Source organism: Rhinolophus sinicus, chromosome 14, assembly GCF_057876585.1.
Source record: "Rhinolophus sinicus isolate RSI-liver-muscle chromosome 14, RSI-T2T, whole genome shotgun sequence".
NCBI lineage: Eukaryota > Metazoa > Chordata > Mammalia > Chiroptera > Rhinolophidae > Rhinolophus > Rhinolophus sinicus.
In genome coordinates this window covers 63,597,951-63,617,517 of record NC_142514.1, presented here as the reverse complement: position 1 = coordinate 63,617,517, position 19,567 = coordinate 63,597,951, and the positions used below count along the sequence as shown (strand labels likewise).

At 38.5% G+C, this 19,567-nt stretch overlaps 1 protein-coding gene across 5 annotated transcripts in view; it reads left to right on the top strand.

Moving 5' to 3' along the window:
* MCOLN3 (mucolipin TRP cation channel 3) overlaps nt 1-19,276 on the top strand; it is a 28,156-nt gene extending 8,880 nt beyond the window's left edge. For all 5 annotated transcript variants that reach the window (XM_074335069.2, XM_019710214.3, XM_074335067.2 and 2 more), the window contains 10 exons: nt 5,663-5,816; nt 6,982-7,066; nt 7,143-7,239; nt 10,005-10,104; nt 13,321-13,433; nt 13,517-13,666; nt 14,706-14,807; nt 14,916-15,038; nt 16,095-16,301; nt 18,084-19,276. In XM_074335069.2, the coding sequence (XP_074191170.2) occupies nt 5,663-5,816; nt 6,982-7,066; nt 7,143-7,239; nt 10,005-10,104; nt 13,321-13,433; nt 13,517-13,666; nt 14,706-14,807; nt 14,916-15,038; nt 16,095-16,301; nt 18,084-18,218 (1,266 nt within the window). In that variant the 3' untranslated portion in view covers nt 18,219-19,276. The remainder of the gene's footprint in view (nt 1-5,662; nt 5,817-6,981; nt 7,067-7,142; nt 7,240-10,004; nt 10,105-13,320; nt 13,434-13,516; nt 13,667-14,705; nt 14,808-14,915; nt 15,039-16,094; nt 16,302-18,083) is intronic.
* Nucleotides 19,277-19,567: the final 291 nt, after the last annotated feature.

Genomic DNA, 19,567 nt, shown 5'->3' with positions numbered 1-19,567 from the left:
GGGTAAGTTTGCAGATCACATTTCAAAATTATTACAACCCTTCAAAAAATTTTTATAGTGTAATCATGGCTCTTCATTATTTAGAGACAATTCATGCACAGTGAGATAGTAAATTGCTAGGACAGGATATGAATTATGGTACCTAGATTTTCTGTTAGCATTCTGATTGTGAAAATTGGCCCCAAATCTACAGTAATAGAATTTGCGTAAGTCGTTAAACAGAATTATGTCCTACAATTTGTAAGGGAAAAAATAGTATAATGCTGGAGATATTCAGTTTTGAGATCTTTGTTTTAAGCTTATTAAGTTTCTCTAAAGCTATTCTGAACCAAATTGGTAGTTTGTTCAGTTTTTTTTTTTTGGGTGGGGAGCGTAGAGGCAAGAGGTAAATAGTTCATTAAATTTCTTCTAATTTACCTTTATTAGCAGGCTTAAAATTAGCTTTAAAAATATAGTGCTATTTAGTATTGAGGCCATTCTGTTGATCAGATTTCCGTATTCTTTATAAAAATATATGTATACTCCTTATCCTGGTATATAAGTAGATAATATTAATTGGAGTGGTTTTCCTTGGGCAAGTGTTCACCCACCGTCTTCCAAGTACTATCAGGCAATTTTAGTTGAAGGTAAAAATATCTTGATCACAATTTTCATGAATAACTAGAATTTTTGTGGTTTAATGAGGTCACTTTTCTACTTGATTCCAGAGAACTGAAAGAGAAAATATGGACTGATATTAAAGAGGGATCTTTGTTTGCTGTAAGGAATATATTGATAGTTGAGGTGATAGTCACCAAGGGGAACTAACAGGTAGGACAATGGCTTCTCAGCTCAGTTATTTGTACTACTAATTAGTTATCCTGAAGGGTTCAGCCCCCAGATGTCCTCTCACTGGATCATCTCTAGGGCTCATCGTGATCCAACACTGGTTATAACAACATTATTTGTTTATTATATATGCTTATATGAATGTCAAAATATAATTTTGTTTTAAGTTATATCCTGGCTTTCCTCAACCATTTGTAAATCATCTTTACTGGGTTCTTGGCTTTCCTCTGCCCCTTACATTTGGGCAGGCCTCAAAGGTTTGTCCTTTTCCTGCAGAATTTCCTCCACTATACAGCCTCAGCCATCACCACGATGACACGACGCTGACTCCGAAACAGTCGCTTGCACTGCTGCGTGCCAGACAGCTCGCCAGCACCTCAGAACCACCCTGTCTGAAGCAAGTTCATTGTCCCTTCCCACCTGCTCCCCTGACCTGTTTCTCTTTCTGATCAGTTGTTTAGATGTAATGCCTCGGGGTTTTAGAATCATTTACTCTTGCAGCTTTAGCACAGTCTATAAATTCCTGCCTCTGGTTAGCTTCCCTTCTTCCCCACCCACTGCCCTACCACTTCTTGGCTCTTTTCTAAAGGAATCACCTGAAATCACAGATTTGGTTGCATAATATTCTTCACTCATTTTATATATATATATATAGAGGGTGCCAAAAAAATGTACACACATTTTAAGAAAGGAAAAAGCTATTAAAATTGTAATCCTCGGTTTATAATGATAACAAAAGAGGAATACAAGTCACATTTGACGTCTGCAATTACAAGAGGTGCTCAAAGTGGTTACCATCAGCGTCCAGACACTTCTGATTACAGCGAACTACTGCTTGAGCAACGCTAACCAAAGTGTCCACTTGAATGCATTTTTTGGCACCCCCGATATACATACGCTCATGTGCATGTGCGCTCACACACACGTAAGTGTTTAGTGCCACAGCATTTGATGTACTTATCCCATGAAGGCAGAGGTACAGAACAGGCAGTCAGGTTTTTGTGAATGAATAAATGAGCTCAAAGGCTCATTATATGTGTTAGGAGCAAGTGATCACAGAAGGACCACCGAGGAGCAGTGGTATTAATCTGCTTTACTTTAGGTGCCGCATCACTCAGATTAGGATCTTTAATGTCTTTTTATATTGTCTCCCAAAGGATGACCTGGGACCCATGTATCTGTGTGAAAAATTCCTTCTCTCAAGGCAGAGCTGCAGAGGCAAGAGGAGACAGATGTCCAGCCTGATTAAAGCTCCGCAGAGGCCACAGCCACTTAGGTGCCCCATCAGTCAATTCCACAGGTCACCCTTTTTACAGCCATAGTCCCATACCACATTCCTGTCCCAGAGTCTTCCAACTTGGGCTCCAGAGCTGCCCTTTAGCTGGACACAGCCCTGCCACTTGCCCCCGACCATCCAGCTCTTGCAGGTGCTCAGACCTTCACAAAGAGTCTTATTAGGACAGAAGGACGTCTGGCCATAGCATAGCTTGTAATGTCAGCAGGATCCTGCAGCCCTGTGCCTCAGATTGGTTGTGTTTCCAGATATTACAAGGTTTAAGACACACAGTTTCTGTGGCCAGGAGTTTCAGATCTTTAGGTAATCCTCATAAGGATTGCCTCACAAATAGGTGGACACTCAGAAAGGGCTATAGGACTCTGTTTACGTGTGACTCTACTTCATGACCGCTACTTGCCTTTCCAGCTTTACCTCCCATTATACAGCCCACGTTTCAGGCACACTGTTCTAGTTGGTACCTTGTGTGTGTTACGCGATGTTGCGTTGGCTCCAACTCCTGGCGACCCTGTGAATGAATGATGCCCACCATGTCCTGTCCTTAACAGCCCTGCTCTGCTCCTGAGGACTCATATCTATGGTTTCTGTTATGGAGTCAATCTATCTCATGTCTGGCCTTCCTTTTTTCCTACTGCCTTCTGTTTTCCCCGGCATGATTGTCATTTCCAAAGAACTCTGCCTTCTCATGTGCCTGAAGTACCTTACCACACTCAATATCTTTTACTTTCTTTTTCATTTGATGGACTTTTCACTTCTTACATCCTCCCTATCCCCCCACATAAAAATACCAATTTAGTTCAGAGTAGCTTTAGAAAGACTTAATACACTTATTTCTCAGAATAGAAAATAAAAATCTCCAGCATTATACTCTTCCTCCTACATGTAGGACGTAATGCTGTTTAACCATTTATCCATCTTAGTTCTATTACTATGGATTTCTGGCTTATTTTCCCAGTCCCAATGCTAACAGAAATCTTGGTGCTATAACCCAATGTCTTATCCTAGCAGTTTATCATCTCACTGTGCATTGAGTAGGTCTAATAAATGAAGAGCCACTATCACATTATAATATTTTTTTTACCTCACCATTAATTTGACAAACATTTGAGCACCTACGGTGTACCTAATACTGTTCTAAGTGCTGGAGTTGAGAAGTGGTGGACTTGAGCAGTCCCTTGCCCTGTGGAATTTGCATTCTAATGCTGGAGATGGATTTTAAACAAGTTTAAGCTGAATCATTTGATTTCATATGATGATGAATGTTATGAAGTACAGTAAGGTAGCACAAGGTCTTACAGTCCTGGGTGGTCAGAAAAGGCCTCTCTGAAAGCATAAAGTCTGGGGAAGAATGTTCCAGGCTATAGAAGTAGCAACAACAAAGGCCCTGTAGGCCAGAAAACATTGAGATGTTTAAGGAAATGCCAAGAAGGCAAGTGTGACAGGGTCAGATCTCTCAGGGCTCTATGGGCCCTATCAAGAAACATTGAAGTTGACTCTGAGAGAGACAGGAAGCCATGGGAGGGCTTTCAGTAGGGGAGAGACAGTAAGTGTTAGCAAAGCCTAACATGTAGTCACTTAAATTTTTAGTATCTGTCATGTATCAGATATTGTTTTTGGTACATGAATACAGCAGTGAACAAATAGAAAAAGTCAAGGAAGTCATATTCTAATAGGAAGAAAAAGGCAGAAAATAACTAAATAAAGATATCACCTGTCAGTTGATCATAAGTATACTGTAAACAAAAGAAGAAGAAGGAAGAATGAATGACTGGAGGTGGTCAGGGAAGGCCTCTCTGATAAGGTGATAGGTGAGCAGAGAACAGACAAAAGAGTGACGAGGCAGCCAGTGGCTATCTCAGGGAAGAAGCTTCCAGAGAGAAGAAACAGCAGAAACAAAGTCTCGAACAGGTTCACATTTTGGTGGTCGCTGTTCTAAGGGTTTTACATGTGTTAATTCACTTACTCTCTATAGCAATCCTATGAGTTCTTTCTGAAGACTCGACTGTGGTGAGAGTCCAGATTGGAAGCAGGAAAACCAGGCTAAGCAGGTGGGAGATGACTGGTGTGGACTAAGGTGGTAGCGGTGAAGGTAATGAGAGGTGGTCAGACGTGGGATATCATTTGAAAGTAATGCCTGATTTTCTGATGGATTGGAAATGGAGTATGAGAGAAGGAGACTGAAGGATCATTCCTAGGTTTTGGCCTGAACTGATTGACTTATGGAGTCGTTTATTGAAAAGGTAATTATTGTAGAAGGAGCCTGCTTTTCCTGTTGGTCTATTTATGTTTCAGATTCCTCTTAGACACCATAGGTGTCATATAGGTAGATTGAAGAGGTCAGGGCTGGAGATATAAATTTGGAAGTCATCAGCACATAGATGGTGTATAAAGCATGGGACTGGTTAAGATTGTGGAGAGAATGTGGATAAAGGTCGAAGACTGAATCCAAGGCACTCTGAGATGTAGAGGTTGGCACGAGGAGGATTCAGCTAAGGAAACTGAGAAGGAGCAGTCTCTGTCCCAAGAAGTCAAGTGAAGGAAGTATCCCACGAAGGGGTAAGCACTCAACTGCATCAGGCACCATGGAGAAGTGAAGTTAGATGAGGACTAAGAACGAAGCATCAGACTTCATAACATGCTGCTTATTGGTGGCTTTGACAAGGCCCAGCTTAGAGTCAATTCCATGGGCCCATATTGTAAATCATTTCCTTCATTTATCCTAGCATGTTTTATATTCGTCTTTTAGTAGAATTATTTATCTGTGTGTCCATCCCACTAAATTATTAATTCCAAGAGACAGATACCATATCCTTATCTTTGTATCACCAATTGTGCCAAACACCATTGTTCACAATAACCTCTTAAACACTTAGTTTTTTGTTTCTATTCTACACGAATCCATTAAGAGTTTTAAGTTGACAATTATTCAAAGGTACCATAAGATTCTTATTTACAAAAGTGACATTTTGTTTAAGTTAGAGGGTTCACTAGAACAGGGGAATATTGGTATGACAGTGACTACACTGTATTCTTGCAAAGATAAATATTTAAAAACATTTTCTTATCGAAAGTTTTGCTGGTTAGCCTGCCACAGTTGTAGACGTCTTCTTATATTGCAGTAGTAAAGCAAAATTCTGATTTTACAGAAAATATGTCAAAGATAAATAAACTTTGTATCCGCACTGAATGTACAAACCACTTCCTGGACATAGTTCTTTGAAGGAGGAAAGAATCTCAAAGATTATGTGGCTTAAACCTTTAATTTTGCAGATAAGGAGCCAGAAGCTCAGAAAGTTTGTGACTTGCCTGAGGTCACAGAACTGGCACTTGAACTCAGAGCTCCGATTTTTGAGTGCCCTTCGCCCCTCTGCTGTCCTGGTAGCATGTAGCATGTCACTTACTCTGTGTATCAATGCACATGTCTCCACCCAGAGTGGAGGTGGGAGCCTGCTAGCTTCCAAGTCAGGAAGGGAGGGGTATCATGGCTTCGCTTCAGCCCTGGCTGGCATTCTCATTTTCTGTTTCTCTTTTTGGTTGAAGTACTTGCAGTTACGCAACATCTCAATTGGGAATCATGCTTATGAGAGTAAGGGTACGGAGCAGTCTGGTATGGCGATCTGTCAGCATTTCTACAAGCAAGGAAACATCTGTCCTGGAAATGACACCTTTGACATTGATCCAAAAATTGAAACTGGTAATGTTCTTCTATAAGCTAGAATTTCTACTTCATAACGTCTTGATTTATACTTAAAATCAGTAATTTCATCTCCACATTGTAATTTCAACATTGATTTGGTCTGTGCTATTAGGTCGTTGTAAGAACCCTATAGGAGTTATTATGTGTCAACCAAGTACTGTTCTAAGCCCTTTACTAAATAAGGATATCATCTGTCAGTTGGTTACAAGTATAACTCATGATTCTTCAAAAAAAAAAGTTCCATCAAGTTAAGATTTATTATTATTATCCCTATTTTATAGAAAACTAAAACACGGCTCAGAGAGTTAAGTGATCTGCTCAAGATGAAACTGGTAAGAGGCAGTGCTGAAATTTGACCCAGGCTGTCTGTGCTCTTATCTACTATATTCCACTGCCTCTCGTGCTGGATAAGCCAGTTAAATAAGCAGATATCCTTACAAACTTCATGCTGGCAAGTTCTTGATGTATATCAAACTCCCTCCCCTCAATAGCCTTTCACTATTCAGTATCTTTGGGGGTAGGTTGGGGGGTGGAATGACAACCAGAACTTAGACTAACACTTATTCTTATCAGCAAAGTTTTATTTGCGATTTGTACCTAAAACATTAGCTTAGGTCATTTAGTTAAAAAGTAAGTATTCAAATGCTTTCACAGTAACCACTGGCCATTTTTTTTTTTTTTTTTGAGAGGGATAGTAAAGGATTACAGTACTGATTAGTGAAAACCTTCTAAGATACTATCTTCCTCATTTTAAAGTGCTTATTGGGGAAAAATAGTCAACACGTAGTATTAAAAAATAGATCCATTAACTAAGAAAATTTTTTCATAGACACTGCAAATGCTTCAAACCTATGTTTAAAATACAAAAAAGTGAGGAAGGACTCAAAGCATAGGATTGAAAAACAGGAAGGAAGATAGCATTCTGTAGAGGACTAATGAGACAGAGTTCAGATCTTTCTCCATTCCCATCTACTGCAGTACTATAGCCAATTATGTCTTAAAAACAAATGAGTCATTGTAACCAAGTGCTGTGGCTGTCTAGCCTTTAAAATCTTCATTCAGAAAAATACTAGAATCAGAATATCTAGTTTTAAATGTATTTTCAAGATGCAGTTTTATTTATTTTGGCTTCTTTATTATGTTTTGTTCATTTCTATGGCAGAATGTTTCTCTGTGGAGCCAGATGAATCTTTTTACATTGGAACACTAGAAGAAAATAAACTCAACTTAACCCTGGACTTTCACAGGTGAGGGAAATAGACGGGAGTGAAACTTATGTTCATGTGTATATGTTTTCACTGCACTAAAGTCTCTGTCTTCTAGACTTCTAACAGTGGAGCTGAAGTTTAAACTGAAGGCCATTAATCTGCAGACTATTCGTCATCACGAGCTCCCTGACTGTTATGACTTTACTCTCACTGTAAGTGTGGGCTTGGCGGGATGTGGTTCTGGTCGGGAGAAAAATGATTTTATCTAGTTACATGTTCCATCTATTTACCTTAAGGCCTGATCAAATATATAAGATGTTTCCACTTGAATGTGCATAGGGGAAGTATTGGTACAGCTGGCTTTATTTTTTTTATATCTGTCTTCTACACCTCAGTGTAAATTCTATGAGGGCAGGGACCTTGCCTTGTTCATTGCTGTCTCTGCAGTACCAAGAACAGAGTCTGGCACTGTGTAGGAGTTCAAATACAAAAGGAGCAGAGTTTTGTAGATTCTGTATGGTCAGCTTTTAGTAGTCTGTGGCTGTTGGCATAAGGTCATTGTCAAGTGTTCTTGCTGAGTTTCCTCACCAGGAATGTTTATAGCCTTTGGGTTACTGCTCACAGTGCCTTCCTTGTGCTGCCGAATGCTCTGGTTAGTTTCTCCCCCTTCAGCCCACCCTAATCACGTCGGTATTCTCTACATTCCACTTGTAAATGGAGCTATTAATGCTCTTTAGAGAGCACAAGATGCCTCTCATGTGAGTCCATCACCTCACGAGGATTAGAGTCAGTAACCCAACACTGTGTGGGCATATGCAGGAAAGCATGTTATACGACATACCTTCATATGACCCAAATTTCTATTACTTCAGCAGTAGTTTGTATCAAAAGCTATGTCCACGATACTCAACTAATTGTGTAGGTTTCCATCTGGACTCGTTTTCCTTCTGCCTGAAGGGCCTTCTTTAACATTTTTTATAGTGCACGTCTGCTGAGGATGAATTCTCTCAGCTTTTGTAAGTCTGAAGAAGTATGTTACCTTCATTTTTAAAAGATAGTTTCACTGGATATAGAATTCTAGGTTGTTTTTTTCTCCTGTACTTTAAAGATATTGCTCTTCCAGCTTGCATTGTGTCTGATGAGAAAAATCTGCTGTCATCTTCGTCTTTATTCTTCTGTATGGGATGTGTTCTCTCCCCTCAAGCTGCTTTTAAAATTTTCTCTTTATCTCTGATTTTAACAATTTGATTGTGATATGCCTTGGTGTAGTTTTCTTCATGTTTCTTGTGTTTGGAGTTCATTGAGCATCTTGGTTCTGTGGGTTTATAGTTTTCATTATATTTGACATTTACTCAGTATTATTTCTTCAGATACTTTTTGTCTCTTCCCCCTCACTTTTCAGAGATTCTAATTACATGTTTATCTGGGCACTAAAGTTGTCCCATAGCTCACTGATGCTCTCTTTTTTTGTTTTATTTTTCAGTTTCTTTTCTCTGTTTCATTTTGCATAGTTTCTATTGCTTTGTGTTCATGATTCACTAATCTTTTTTTTCCTATACTATCTAATCTGTTGTTAATTCCATCCAATATTTTTCTCTTTATTTAAAGCATTTAGCTTCTTCTAAGATATACTGTAATATGATTGACATTAAGCTAAATTGACATTTAGTGAGCACCTACTGTTTCTACAACCCTGAGGCTCTTTCTGTGGGAAACGCATGGTTTCTCCTTGGCAAGGATTTCTCACTCATTCAAATACTACTGATCATCTTCGTTGTGTGAGCCTATGGGCTGAGGCCTCCAGCAGCTATGGAGGTGGGCAGACACTGACGATGCCCTTGGTTGCTTGTCAAGGAAAGAAGCTTACAGACCAATATGAGGAAACAGAGTAACCAGATTCACTGAATTTATTCAAAATCTTATATCTGAAGTGATATCTGATTACCCTACGTGGAGAAGCTTCAGTAAAACTCATTTAAATGACAGACTTGAAATAACATTGTTTTTTCCTTAGTACTTGAGAGAGGAGGCACACACAGACACAAAAAAGACTGATTTTCTTGCCTTGCCTTTCCAGTCCCTGCATGGGACTGGCGGAGGGAGCTAGAAGGGGAAAACAGTAGAAGGACTATGGAAGTTGTTCTGCAATGGCTTTGTGTATTTGATGCCTGGTGTCCTGAAATGGTGTCCTTGAAGCAAGACATGGCTGTCAATTCCCTGGACTACATCCTTTGTAAAACATATGGGTCTAGAGTGACTAAGGAACCCAGGTCCAGAAGGAAAATCAATAAAGTTCCACCTGAAATGTTTCAAGACAGAAATAAAGAACCTTTCTATTAGTAAGAATTGCAATAGCACTGAAAATCTATCCCTAGCTGAGGACCTGCTTAAAGATAAAAAAAAAACCCCACAATTGTACCAGCTCTTTTAAAAAAAAATTATTGTGGTTGGCATACAATATTATATTAGTTTCAGGTGTACAACATCGGGGTTCAGCTTATACCCTATGATATGATCACGACTCCAAGTCTAGTAACCATCTGTCACCATGCAGTTACTACAATATTATTGGCTATATTGTCTGTGTTGTACTCGTACACTACATCTCATGGCTTACTTATTTTATAACTGGAAATTTTGTACCAGCTCTTGCTCATATCAAGACAACATCTAGAGGTACTTTGAATGGTAAGGAGAGGGAAATTCTCTTGTTTTCTAAGTTGTCGAGGGCTGGAATACAGTCTTAGAAACATAGAACTTTAGAGGCTAAAAGGTCTCTATAAAAGATGTAGTTCAAACTTCTCATTTCACAGAGATATAAAGTGAACTTCCCAAAGTTGAACTGAGTTAGCAATAGGTCGGGAATGAGAATCTGGGTCTCTTCTCACACTGAAAGAGTTGTTTCCTAATTAATACATGAAGTTGTCTTGGCTTCAAAAAACTGTAATGTTTTTGATCCTTTTTCTTTTCTTCACAGATAACATTTGACAACAAAGCCCATAGTGGAAGAATTAAGATAAGTTTTGATAATGATATTTCCATCAAAGAATGTAAAGACTGGCATGTGTCTGGATCAGGTAACTGATGCATTTTACTAGTTTCCAAAATGGTTATTAAATGACTATTCCAAGAGAAATGTGGAGCATCAAATAAAAGAATTGTTCCATTTCCAAGTCCCTAATTCTGTGAAGGTAGATCAATTCATTGTAGATATTGTAGATATCCAGTGTTCTAGGCAATACATAAGTTAATAATAGGAATGACTTTTCCTGCTATCTCCATGTGCCTTCATTGGCCCACTCCTTACTTTAAAAAAAAAAAAAAAAAGCTTATAATCCCTACAGAAAAAATAAAAATCATTTACACCCAAACCAATATTTATTGAATTCCTATTGTATAAGTATTTCCACCTACATTTTTCTTATTTTAATATTTTAAAATATGTTTGAGATAAGCAGCCTCCCTCTTTGGACAGATGAAGAAACTAAGACTCAAAAGAAAATCTTGGTGTCCAAGGGTATATAGCCATGGAGAAGTCAAGTAGGATTTGACCCTGAAGCATCCCGCACATTATAGTCATCTTCTATCCAGGTCAAAAGGTAGAGTGAATAAGAAAAGGGTACATTCCTAGAAATATTGACACCAATTCAGATATAGACTAAATGCTATGAAGAATTCTGGAACTGAACTGGAGTGAACTGACTGGAAAGAACTGACCTATCTCATTTTCTAGTCCCTTGTAAGGGACTTAATTATATGTTGTGCTGGACTTAAGGAGTAGATCAGCAGTTCTTGGATTCTAGTGAGCAGAAGAATCATCCCAGGTACCTAAGATGCAGTCTTCCCAGCTCCTTTAAGACGGTCGGTCAGTGGTTCTGAGGAGGGGCCTAGGAATGTGCAGGTAGTCATTACTCATACCATACTTGGGCAATAACTGTTTTAAGGTTTCCTACTGGTTGATGCACAAAGTTCAGAAGTAGTCAAATGAGATAGTAAGAGTAAATAAAGTATTCTCGTATTCTTTTCACTAATAGGTAACTTCAAATATATGAGGCTCTTGAATCAGAAATTTTATTTCAATCACATATTGTTTATTTGAAACACAAGCCTGTTTTGTCGTCTGTAAACATCGTAATACTTTAAGGAAAATGAGAGAGCATATGAAAGTGCCTGACATATAGGCTTGCTTGCAAATGTTTGTTTCTTGGTTTTTAAGTTTTTCTAAAGTAGATTTAGATATTTGTGTAACAATAGATGCCACTTGGCCAATCTAATAGGATGCTTCATTATAGACCTAGTCTAAAGTGCTTTGTCAGTAAAGAGCGGTCTAACTTGTTAAATAAAGACAAGTTCTATAACAAAGCTTATGATGGCTGAGACCTCTGCCCACCTCTCTTCACCTGGCTTCATTCACACTGGCCAGGACTTTGTACTTGGGATTCTCCAGAATCTCTGCACGGATGGTTCTGTCTCGTCACTCAGCTCCCTTGGTGAGGCCTTCCTGTACTACGCAGTATAAATGACCTCTCTTCTCCCCATTCCCTTACACCACCTCCTTCATATAGAACTGTGGTTCTCAATGTTAGTGTCACCTGGAGAGCTTGTGAAAACAGTTTGTGATTCAGTGGATCTAGGATAGGGCCGGAGAATGTGCATTTCTAACAAGTTCCCAAGGGGTGCCAAGAACCACTAATACAGAGTGACAGACACTGGAGACAGACTGCAAATATTTGAAGCCTGACTGCTACTTACTGGCTATGTACTCTTGGACAAGTTCTGTGACCTCTCTGTGCTTCAGTTTTCTCACCTGAGAAGTGGGGAAAGTCATGCCCACCTCATTGGGTTTGCTGTGAGGATCCAATGAATTAATTCATATAAAGTGCTTAGAACTCTGTGGTAGCTATTATGCTTTATTTTCTTCATATCACCCCTATCTGAAAGTGTTTTGTTCATTTACTTGTTTACTTCCTTGCTTGTCTCACTGCAGTTGAATAGAGTTCCACAAGGTCAGGGCCTTGTCTGTCTTGTTCTCCATTGGATCTTTCCAGCACCTGGTAAAACACCTGGCACATAGTGGGTTCTTAATAAATATTTTATACCTAGATAAGTTTATTTTAATAGGATGTACAAGGAGGCTAACTATATTAGGAATAAGAGACCACAAATTGTTAATTAAAGGTCTTTGATGGCTGTGGAAATTTTTAAAAGCGGGACTTTTATTTTAATTATTTTATTTTATTTTTTTAAATTAGTTTCAGGTGTAAAAGAAGGACCTTTAACCTTTTCAAAATACTAATGGGAAGAATATCAGGGCTTTTCTCTTTGTTGTCTTTGTGTAAAGAATGCTTGCATTATCTAAATTATTCTAAAGAGGAGTGTGAAAGATCCATATAAAACTTGAAAATGCTTTGGAAGGATACAAAAAGAAGACTTGAATCAATGGAAAGGCTCACCATGTTTTTGGACAACAAATTCAACATCATGAGTATGTCAATTCTCCCTAAATTAACTTATAAATTTGACACAATCCCCTTCCAAAAATTACCAATCGGAATTTTATTGGAATTTGACAATCTGATCCTAAAGAATACATGGAAAACAAACAAGCAAGAATAGCCAGCAAAAATTCCAGAAAAGAGTAATAAGAGGTATTTGTCCGAGGCATTAAAATACACAATAACATCAAAAGGTTAAGATATGGTACTTGAATACATACAGTAATTTGGTACATGATACAGATGGCATTTCAAACTGTTGGGACTGATAGATTTGCCCTTTTGATTGGAAAAAGTTAAGATTACTAATATCTAGTGGTGGAGATATGTGTAGGTAGGTAAACAGGCATGATATTTTTAGAAAGCAATCTCTTGGGATCTGTTTTTAGTAATATGTACCGGGGATGCCAAAAAAATGTATACATGTAACTTGTATTCATCTTTTGTTATTGGTATATATTGAGTATTACAATGTTAATGCAGTTTTTTCCTTTCTTAAAATGTGTGTACGTATTTTTGGCATCTTCTGTATATGTCTTAACCCAACAATTGCACTTTTAGGCATTCATTCACTTAAAGAATCACTTGCACCTGGACCCAAAGAGGACTTGCAGAATTGTTTGCAGTAAAGAAAAACAGATTACAATCTGAGCGTCCATATAAATAAAGTATTGTACATTTATACTGTTTTATACAATGCAGCAGTTAAAATAACTGGGGCTAAAAATGAAAAAATAAGAAGGAGATGTCACCATGCTAATGTCCCACTTCATAAGCAGGTAATCCTTTTCCTTCCAGTTCAGAGGAACACTCATTACATGATGATCTTCGATGGCTTTGTTATTCTAATATGCTCGGCTTCGTTAATCCTGTGCTTTCGATCTGTGATGAGAGGACTTCAGCTTCAACAGGTAGGGGTTGTTGCTTTCTCGGAATGTTACAGAGATTTTGATTGACAGAGAAATTCACTGTGCCTCCCTTCTTTTCCCTAAAGGAATTTGTCAATTTTTTCCTTCTTCATTATAAGAAGGAGATTTCTGTTTCTGATCGAATGGAATTTGTCAATGGATGGTACATTATGCTTATTATTAGTGACTTATTGACAATCACTGGATCAATTCTGAAAATGGAAATCCAAGCCAAGGTACGTTTCTCCCCTATTTATTCCATTGTGAGTATCAGATTTGCATTAATAGTAATTTATTTTTCCAGAATGTGAGAATTTGCAGAGTAAATGATTTCTTTCAAACATTGTATCGAGTAAATTTGGAATCGATAGCAGTAATTTTCTTAAATGTAGTCAGGAAATCTTTTAGGCAAGCTTTTCCTTTTTTTTTAATTAAAATTTATTAGGGTGACAAGGTTAGTAAAATTACATAGGTTTCAAGTGTATAATTCTGTAATATATCATCTATATATCACATTGTGTGTTCACCACCCAGAGTCAGTTCTCCTTTTGTCACCATATATTTGACCCTGTTTACCCTCATTTACGACCTCCCTCCCCCCCTTACCCTTTGGTAACCACTAAACTATAGTCTGTGACTATGAGTTTTTGTTTCTTTATTTGTTTATCTTGCTCCTTTGTTGCTTTCAATTTTATATCCCACATACCAGTGAAGTCATGTGGTTTTCGAGTTTTTCTGATTTATTTCGCTTAGCATAATAATCTCAAGATCCATCCATGTTGTCGCAAATGGCACTATTTCATCTTTTCTTATGGCAGAATAGTATTCCATTGTGTATATATACCACATCTTCTTTATCCAATCATCTGTCGAAGGACATTTTGGTTGTTTCCATGTCTTGGCCACCATAAATAAAGCTGTAATGAACATCAGAGCACATGTATCTTTACGGGTAAATGTTTTCAGATTTTTTGAGTAGATACCCAGGAGAGGGATTGCTGGGTGTCGTATGGTAATTTTATTCATAATTTTTTGAGGAACCTCCACACTGCCTTCCATAGCAGCTGCACCAGTCTGCATTCCCACCAACAGTGTATGAGGCGGGTTCCTTTTTCTCCACAGCCTCTCCAACACTTGTTACTATTTGCCTTGTTGATGATAGTCATTCTAACTGGGGTGAGCTGATATCTCATTGTGGTTTTCATTTGCATCTCTCTGATGATCACGTATTTCTTGCTTAAATGGATTTCTGATTATTTTTTCACTCTGCTTTAGAGTCTGACGAGTTACGATGTCTGTAGCATACTTCTTGGGACCTCTACGTTGCTCGTGTGGATTGGGGTCATCCGCTACCTCAGTTTCTTTCAGAAGTACAATGTAAGGAATGCCATAGCTCTCCGTGCTCTTGGTATTTCTCTTTCAAAGTTATTACATTGCTTTGGCTGAAGGACAAAAGGATTCTAACGGTGTCTCTTACTTTCCCAGCTCCTTATTCTGACCCTTCAGGCAGCATTGCCCAATGTCATGAGGTTCTGTTGCTGTGCAGCTATGATTTATCTTGGCTATTGCTTCTGTGGATGGATTGTGCTGGGGCCTTACCATGCAAAGGTACTACTAAGACAACTTTTACCTGGTACCATTAAGCTTTTAGAATAGTGCCAGCGGCTTGTTTTCTCTTTTCAAATGAACTCCTTTTATTTTGTGACTCATCCTTAAAATGTTGAAGGTAGTATATCTAATTGCCATGTTTATAAACTGGTACGGTAGGACCTACTTGAGAGAATACTTCACTGCCTCAATTTCTTTTGTGGAATATGTCACAAAAGACATAAAGTTTAGTCAATGTGATCGATCAATATATATTAGAGTAGGTTATTTAGATAAGGCTTCTCAAAATGTGACTTTATCTAAAAAAGTAGTATAGGGAGAAACTTGTAGAAATATTTGAAAATTTGTTACTGGAGTTACAGTCTTGACTATAATGCTATTATCTTAAGTGGGATAAACTTTAAAATAAGTATGAGCATGCGTGGTTGGGATCTGGGTTCTCTGCAGAACCATTTCAAGGATCCCTTTTTATGAAGGTAAAGGGAGGGGGTAAGGGGAGGGGAGGGGATAAGGCTTGACACACAAGAGCACTGAGGGTGTAGACCAGCCCCTTCTGCCTTCGTTTTAGCCTGCTCTTATTAAGAGGCGCATCAAGAAGCAGCTGCTTGTCCCAGGAAAAATAATAGGCTTGTACATGTTGTGTGTATCACAAAGCAAATGCTTTGTAGTTACCTCAGGTTATTAGTCTGAAAGGGTAACTTGGGATATCTGGTCCCATTATTTTATTTATTTATTTATAACTTTTATTGAGGAATATTGGGGAACAGTGTGTTTTTCCAGGAAACATCAGCTCCATGTCAAATCCTTGTTTTCAATCTAGTTGTGGGGGGCGCAGCTCAGCTCCAGGTCAAGCTGTTGTTTTCAATCTAGTTGTGGAGGGCGCGGCTCACTGGTACATGTGAGAATTGAACCGGCGACTTTTGGTGTCATGAGCACTGTGCTCTAACCACTGAGAAAACCGGCCGCCCCCCATTATTTTTAATGTGGTGTCATGAATAAAGTTTCCCATGGGAAGGGACATGGACTAAAGTAAACTTTTCTCTCTTCTTTTTTCAGTTCCGTTCTCTGAATGTGGTCTCTGAGTGCCTTTTTTCCCTGATAAATGGAGATGATATGTTTGCCACATTTGCAGACATGCAGCGAAAAAGCTACTTGGTCTGGCTGTTCAGCAGAATTTACCTCTACACATTCATAAGCCTCTTTATATATATGATTTTAAGCCTTTTTATTGCACTGATCACTGATACATATGAAACAATTAAGGTAGGTTCATGAGGAGCCGTAAGTGGCAGCATTGCTCTAGAACTTGTAGGGTGACAATAAAATACAGTGTCTATGGGGGGGGAGGGGAATTGATGGAATGTTAATTACTTCAGGGTAGAGATGAAGGACTTCAGTTTTAAATACTGAGAAACAGATGTGAAGGAGAAATAGAATTTCTTGATTGTTGAAAGTTTTGTTCTGAATAACTGGGCTTTTTCATACAAGCTTTCTAACCTTTCGTTAGAATTATAAGGGTCAATAGGTAGGTATTGGGTGAATAAAACAGATGCCTTTTAGAAAGCTACACTTTGGGGTGGGAAATGCTTAAAATTGAATTTTCGTAAAGAAAAATTGGCCTCCTCATTTGGAGCGTGCTGTCACTGAACCCATTACTCTTTGCAAAGCTCTGCGTGGCCCCAGAAGCGTGGTCTTGAGAACAGTGAAGGAATGGATGTGTCAAGTACTAGTCATGTATGTGTTATACAGCTGGAAACTTGACTTGAAAAGCTGTCATTTTTCATATTGTCATTCACATGGATATTTTAAAATCAGTTTGAGCCCTTTGAAATAGAGAAAGGCAGGATAAAAATCCATATAGATTTAAATTTCTAATAACCTTATACTGTTAGGCCCACTATTAGCATAGACACTTTCACTTGGCGACTTTTTTTCTGACTATGAGGGTCTAATGAAACATGATGCCATGTGAATGGTCCAGAAATAAAGAGAAGGCCATCAGGAGTTGATGGCTTATGAGTTGATAATTATGATACCTTGCTCATGAAGCCAGGGCCATGAAATCATTCTTACTGAATCAGATTTCGGGAAATGACTGTCCTCGGTACTTGCTTGGCAGATGTGTTCTTAGTGTCACCGAGGTCACTGGGAAAGAATGTAGTTGTACGCATCCGAATCCCTCCCCATGATGCTCTAAAAATTTACTACCTTCCACTCTACATGCAGAAAACTGTATGTTATTTGAGGGTGACATCCGGTATCTCTAAGAGTGGTATGAGTTGACAACTCTCCATGACACAAGCATGAGACTCATAGTTTAGATGTTAACCTCTTTTCATGGGCTCAGAGCACTTCCAAATGGGCAAGCTAAGTTATTTTTGATCCTTTCTGGTCAGAGCACATTCTAGAGATATTAGACATCACACTGATATGAACATTAGGCCCTGAAACAAGCCTGTCTGTCCAGAAGAGCGACTCAAAAGTGTGCGCAGACTGAAAGGCCCCTCACAGCATTCACGCCTTTGTCCAGACACCTGGACCAGCTCAGGAGCATCAGGTTGCTGAGGCCTTCAGAGGAAGGCTGGGTCTGCCACCCCCACAACACCATTGTTGATCTACATTAGCTCGACTTCTTGTGGCCTCAACTAAGTTCTATCCAAGGTGTCTACTTCATACTGGCCTGAAAGTCATGGGCTGCATGGCGAAGTGGTACAGAGCTTCTCAGACTTGGGCCAGGGCTGGCTGGATGCTCCCTGAAAAGAGAGCTCAGATTCAGATTCAACATGCTCATTTTGGGTTGAACCAGACCCACAAAGGAGAGGTGAGGAGGGCACTGCAGAATCCCAGATCCACTTGACCATAGCCAAGCCTAAGAATGGTTCTAGAGACGACATCCTCCCTGAAAATACTCGAAAGTGACTGAGCCCTCTAGAAAAGATTGCCTCCTTTGCCAAATGATCTATTTTAAATTGGGAGTAAAGTTGTTTTCAAGAGGTTTATTAATGAGAGGTTTTATTTTCTTTCAATTTTTATTCTTCTGTATAGCATTACCAGCAAGATGGATTCCCAGAGACTGAACTTCGCACATTTATATCAGAGTGCAAAGATCTACCCAATTCTGGAAAATACAGATTAGAAGATGACCCTCCAGTATCTATATTCTGCTGTTGTAAAAAGTAGCTATCAGGGTTATTTGTACTATAGAGGAAAATACAATGTGTAGCTGAGTTGGGAGACTGTATGGATATTTTAATATCAGGTATAGTATGTTTAAAGACTTATTTTGGGCAAGTTGATAGCTATAATTAATCAAGAGCTAGGATTATATTTTTAAAAGCAATAGTTAATGTCTTTTCAGCTTTATGCTGGGTTTATTTAAAAATAAAAAGCCTACCTTTGATTAGGGAAGCTATTGGATTCTTGTTCTTTCTTTACTTTGCCATAGTTTTAGAATGTGTTCTCTATGCCCTTCTTTACTCTACCTCTTAATCTCTTGCTTCCAGCTATTTTGACTGTGTTGATTATGACATCTGTGGAAAACAATGCCTGGTCTGAAAGTGACTTCAGACTACTCACTAACCCTGTCCTGGGCCACTCTGAAGGTCCATCCCTGAGAGAGAAGGGATGGTTGCTGTATGTCCAGTAATCACTGCATTTTAAAACCAGGGCAGAATAAGAAAGAAACCATCACCAGCGAACAGTCCAATATTTGGTTCTGCAGGACACCTGTTATGTGATGGATGCTTCTTTTGGTCGGAGTGGATCAGGATTTTTGTATTTATGCATAAGTTTTTTCTTCTTCTTCAGTGTTAAAGTACAAAGTTGAAAGAGTACCCTATACATATATGACAATTAAAGCACATAGCAAATGCATATTGGATCTCACAAGGACGATTTTATTAATACTTGCACGGCCTTGTGAAGTCTGTGTGATATACGGGGCCCTTCATAGGCACATTCAGTCTCACAGAAAAGAGTAGAATTTGAGGGTCAGAAACTGTGGTCTCATGGGGAGAGGTTCTGTAATGCACATTAAAAATAGAAAACAATTATCCTCAAAAGTTAAAAACAAATGGGCAATGTGTGCCTTAAAAGACACAAAAACCAAGTCCATAGTCCTTGCAGACTGCTGATTAGAAGTTTCAGGGGTTTTCACAGCATGAACCTTTGTTTTGTGTACTGTTTGTTCAAATAGAAATGAATTCAATGATATGCAATAAAGGTTTTCTCAAAGCAAACTCTTTTTTTTGAAGGGAATTAATTTGTTAATTTTTTATTTTGTTTTAAGGGCTAAAGGAAGATAGCCTTGAGACACTAAAATCTTATGATGTAATTGTGACCAAATTATGACTCCAGGTGTTGAAATGTGAGGTTTTACAACAAGTGTAAGCTATGTTTGTAGTACCTGTAGCTTTTTAGAAATGAAACATCTCAGTGAATTTTTCCTTAGTTCTACTATTTGTATCATAATCATTTTTAGAATTTACTAGAATACAATGTGAATTTTAAAATTGTATTTATATGATACT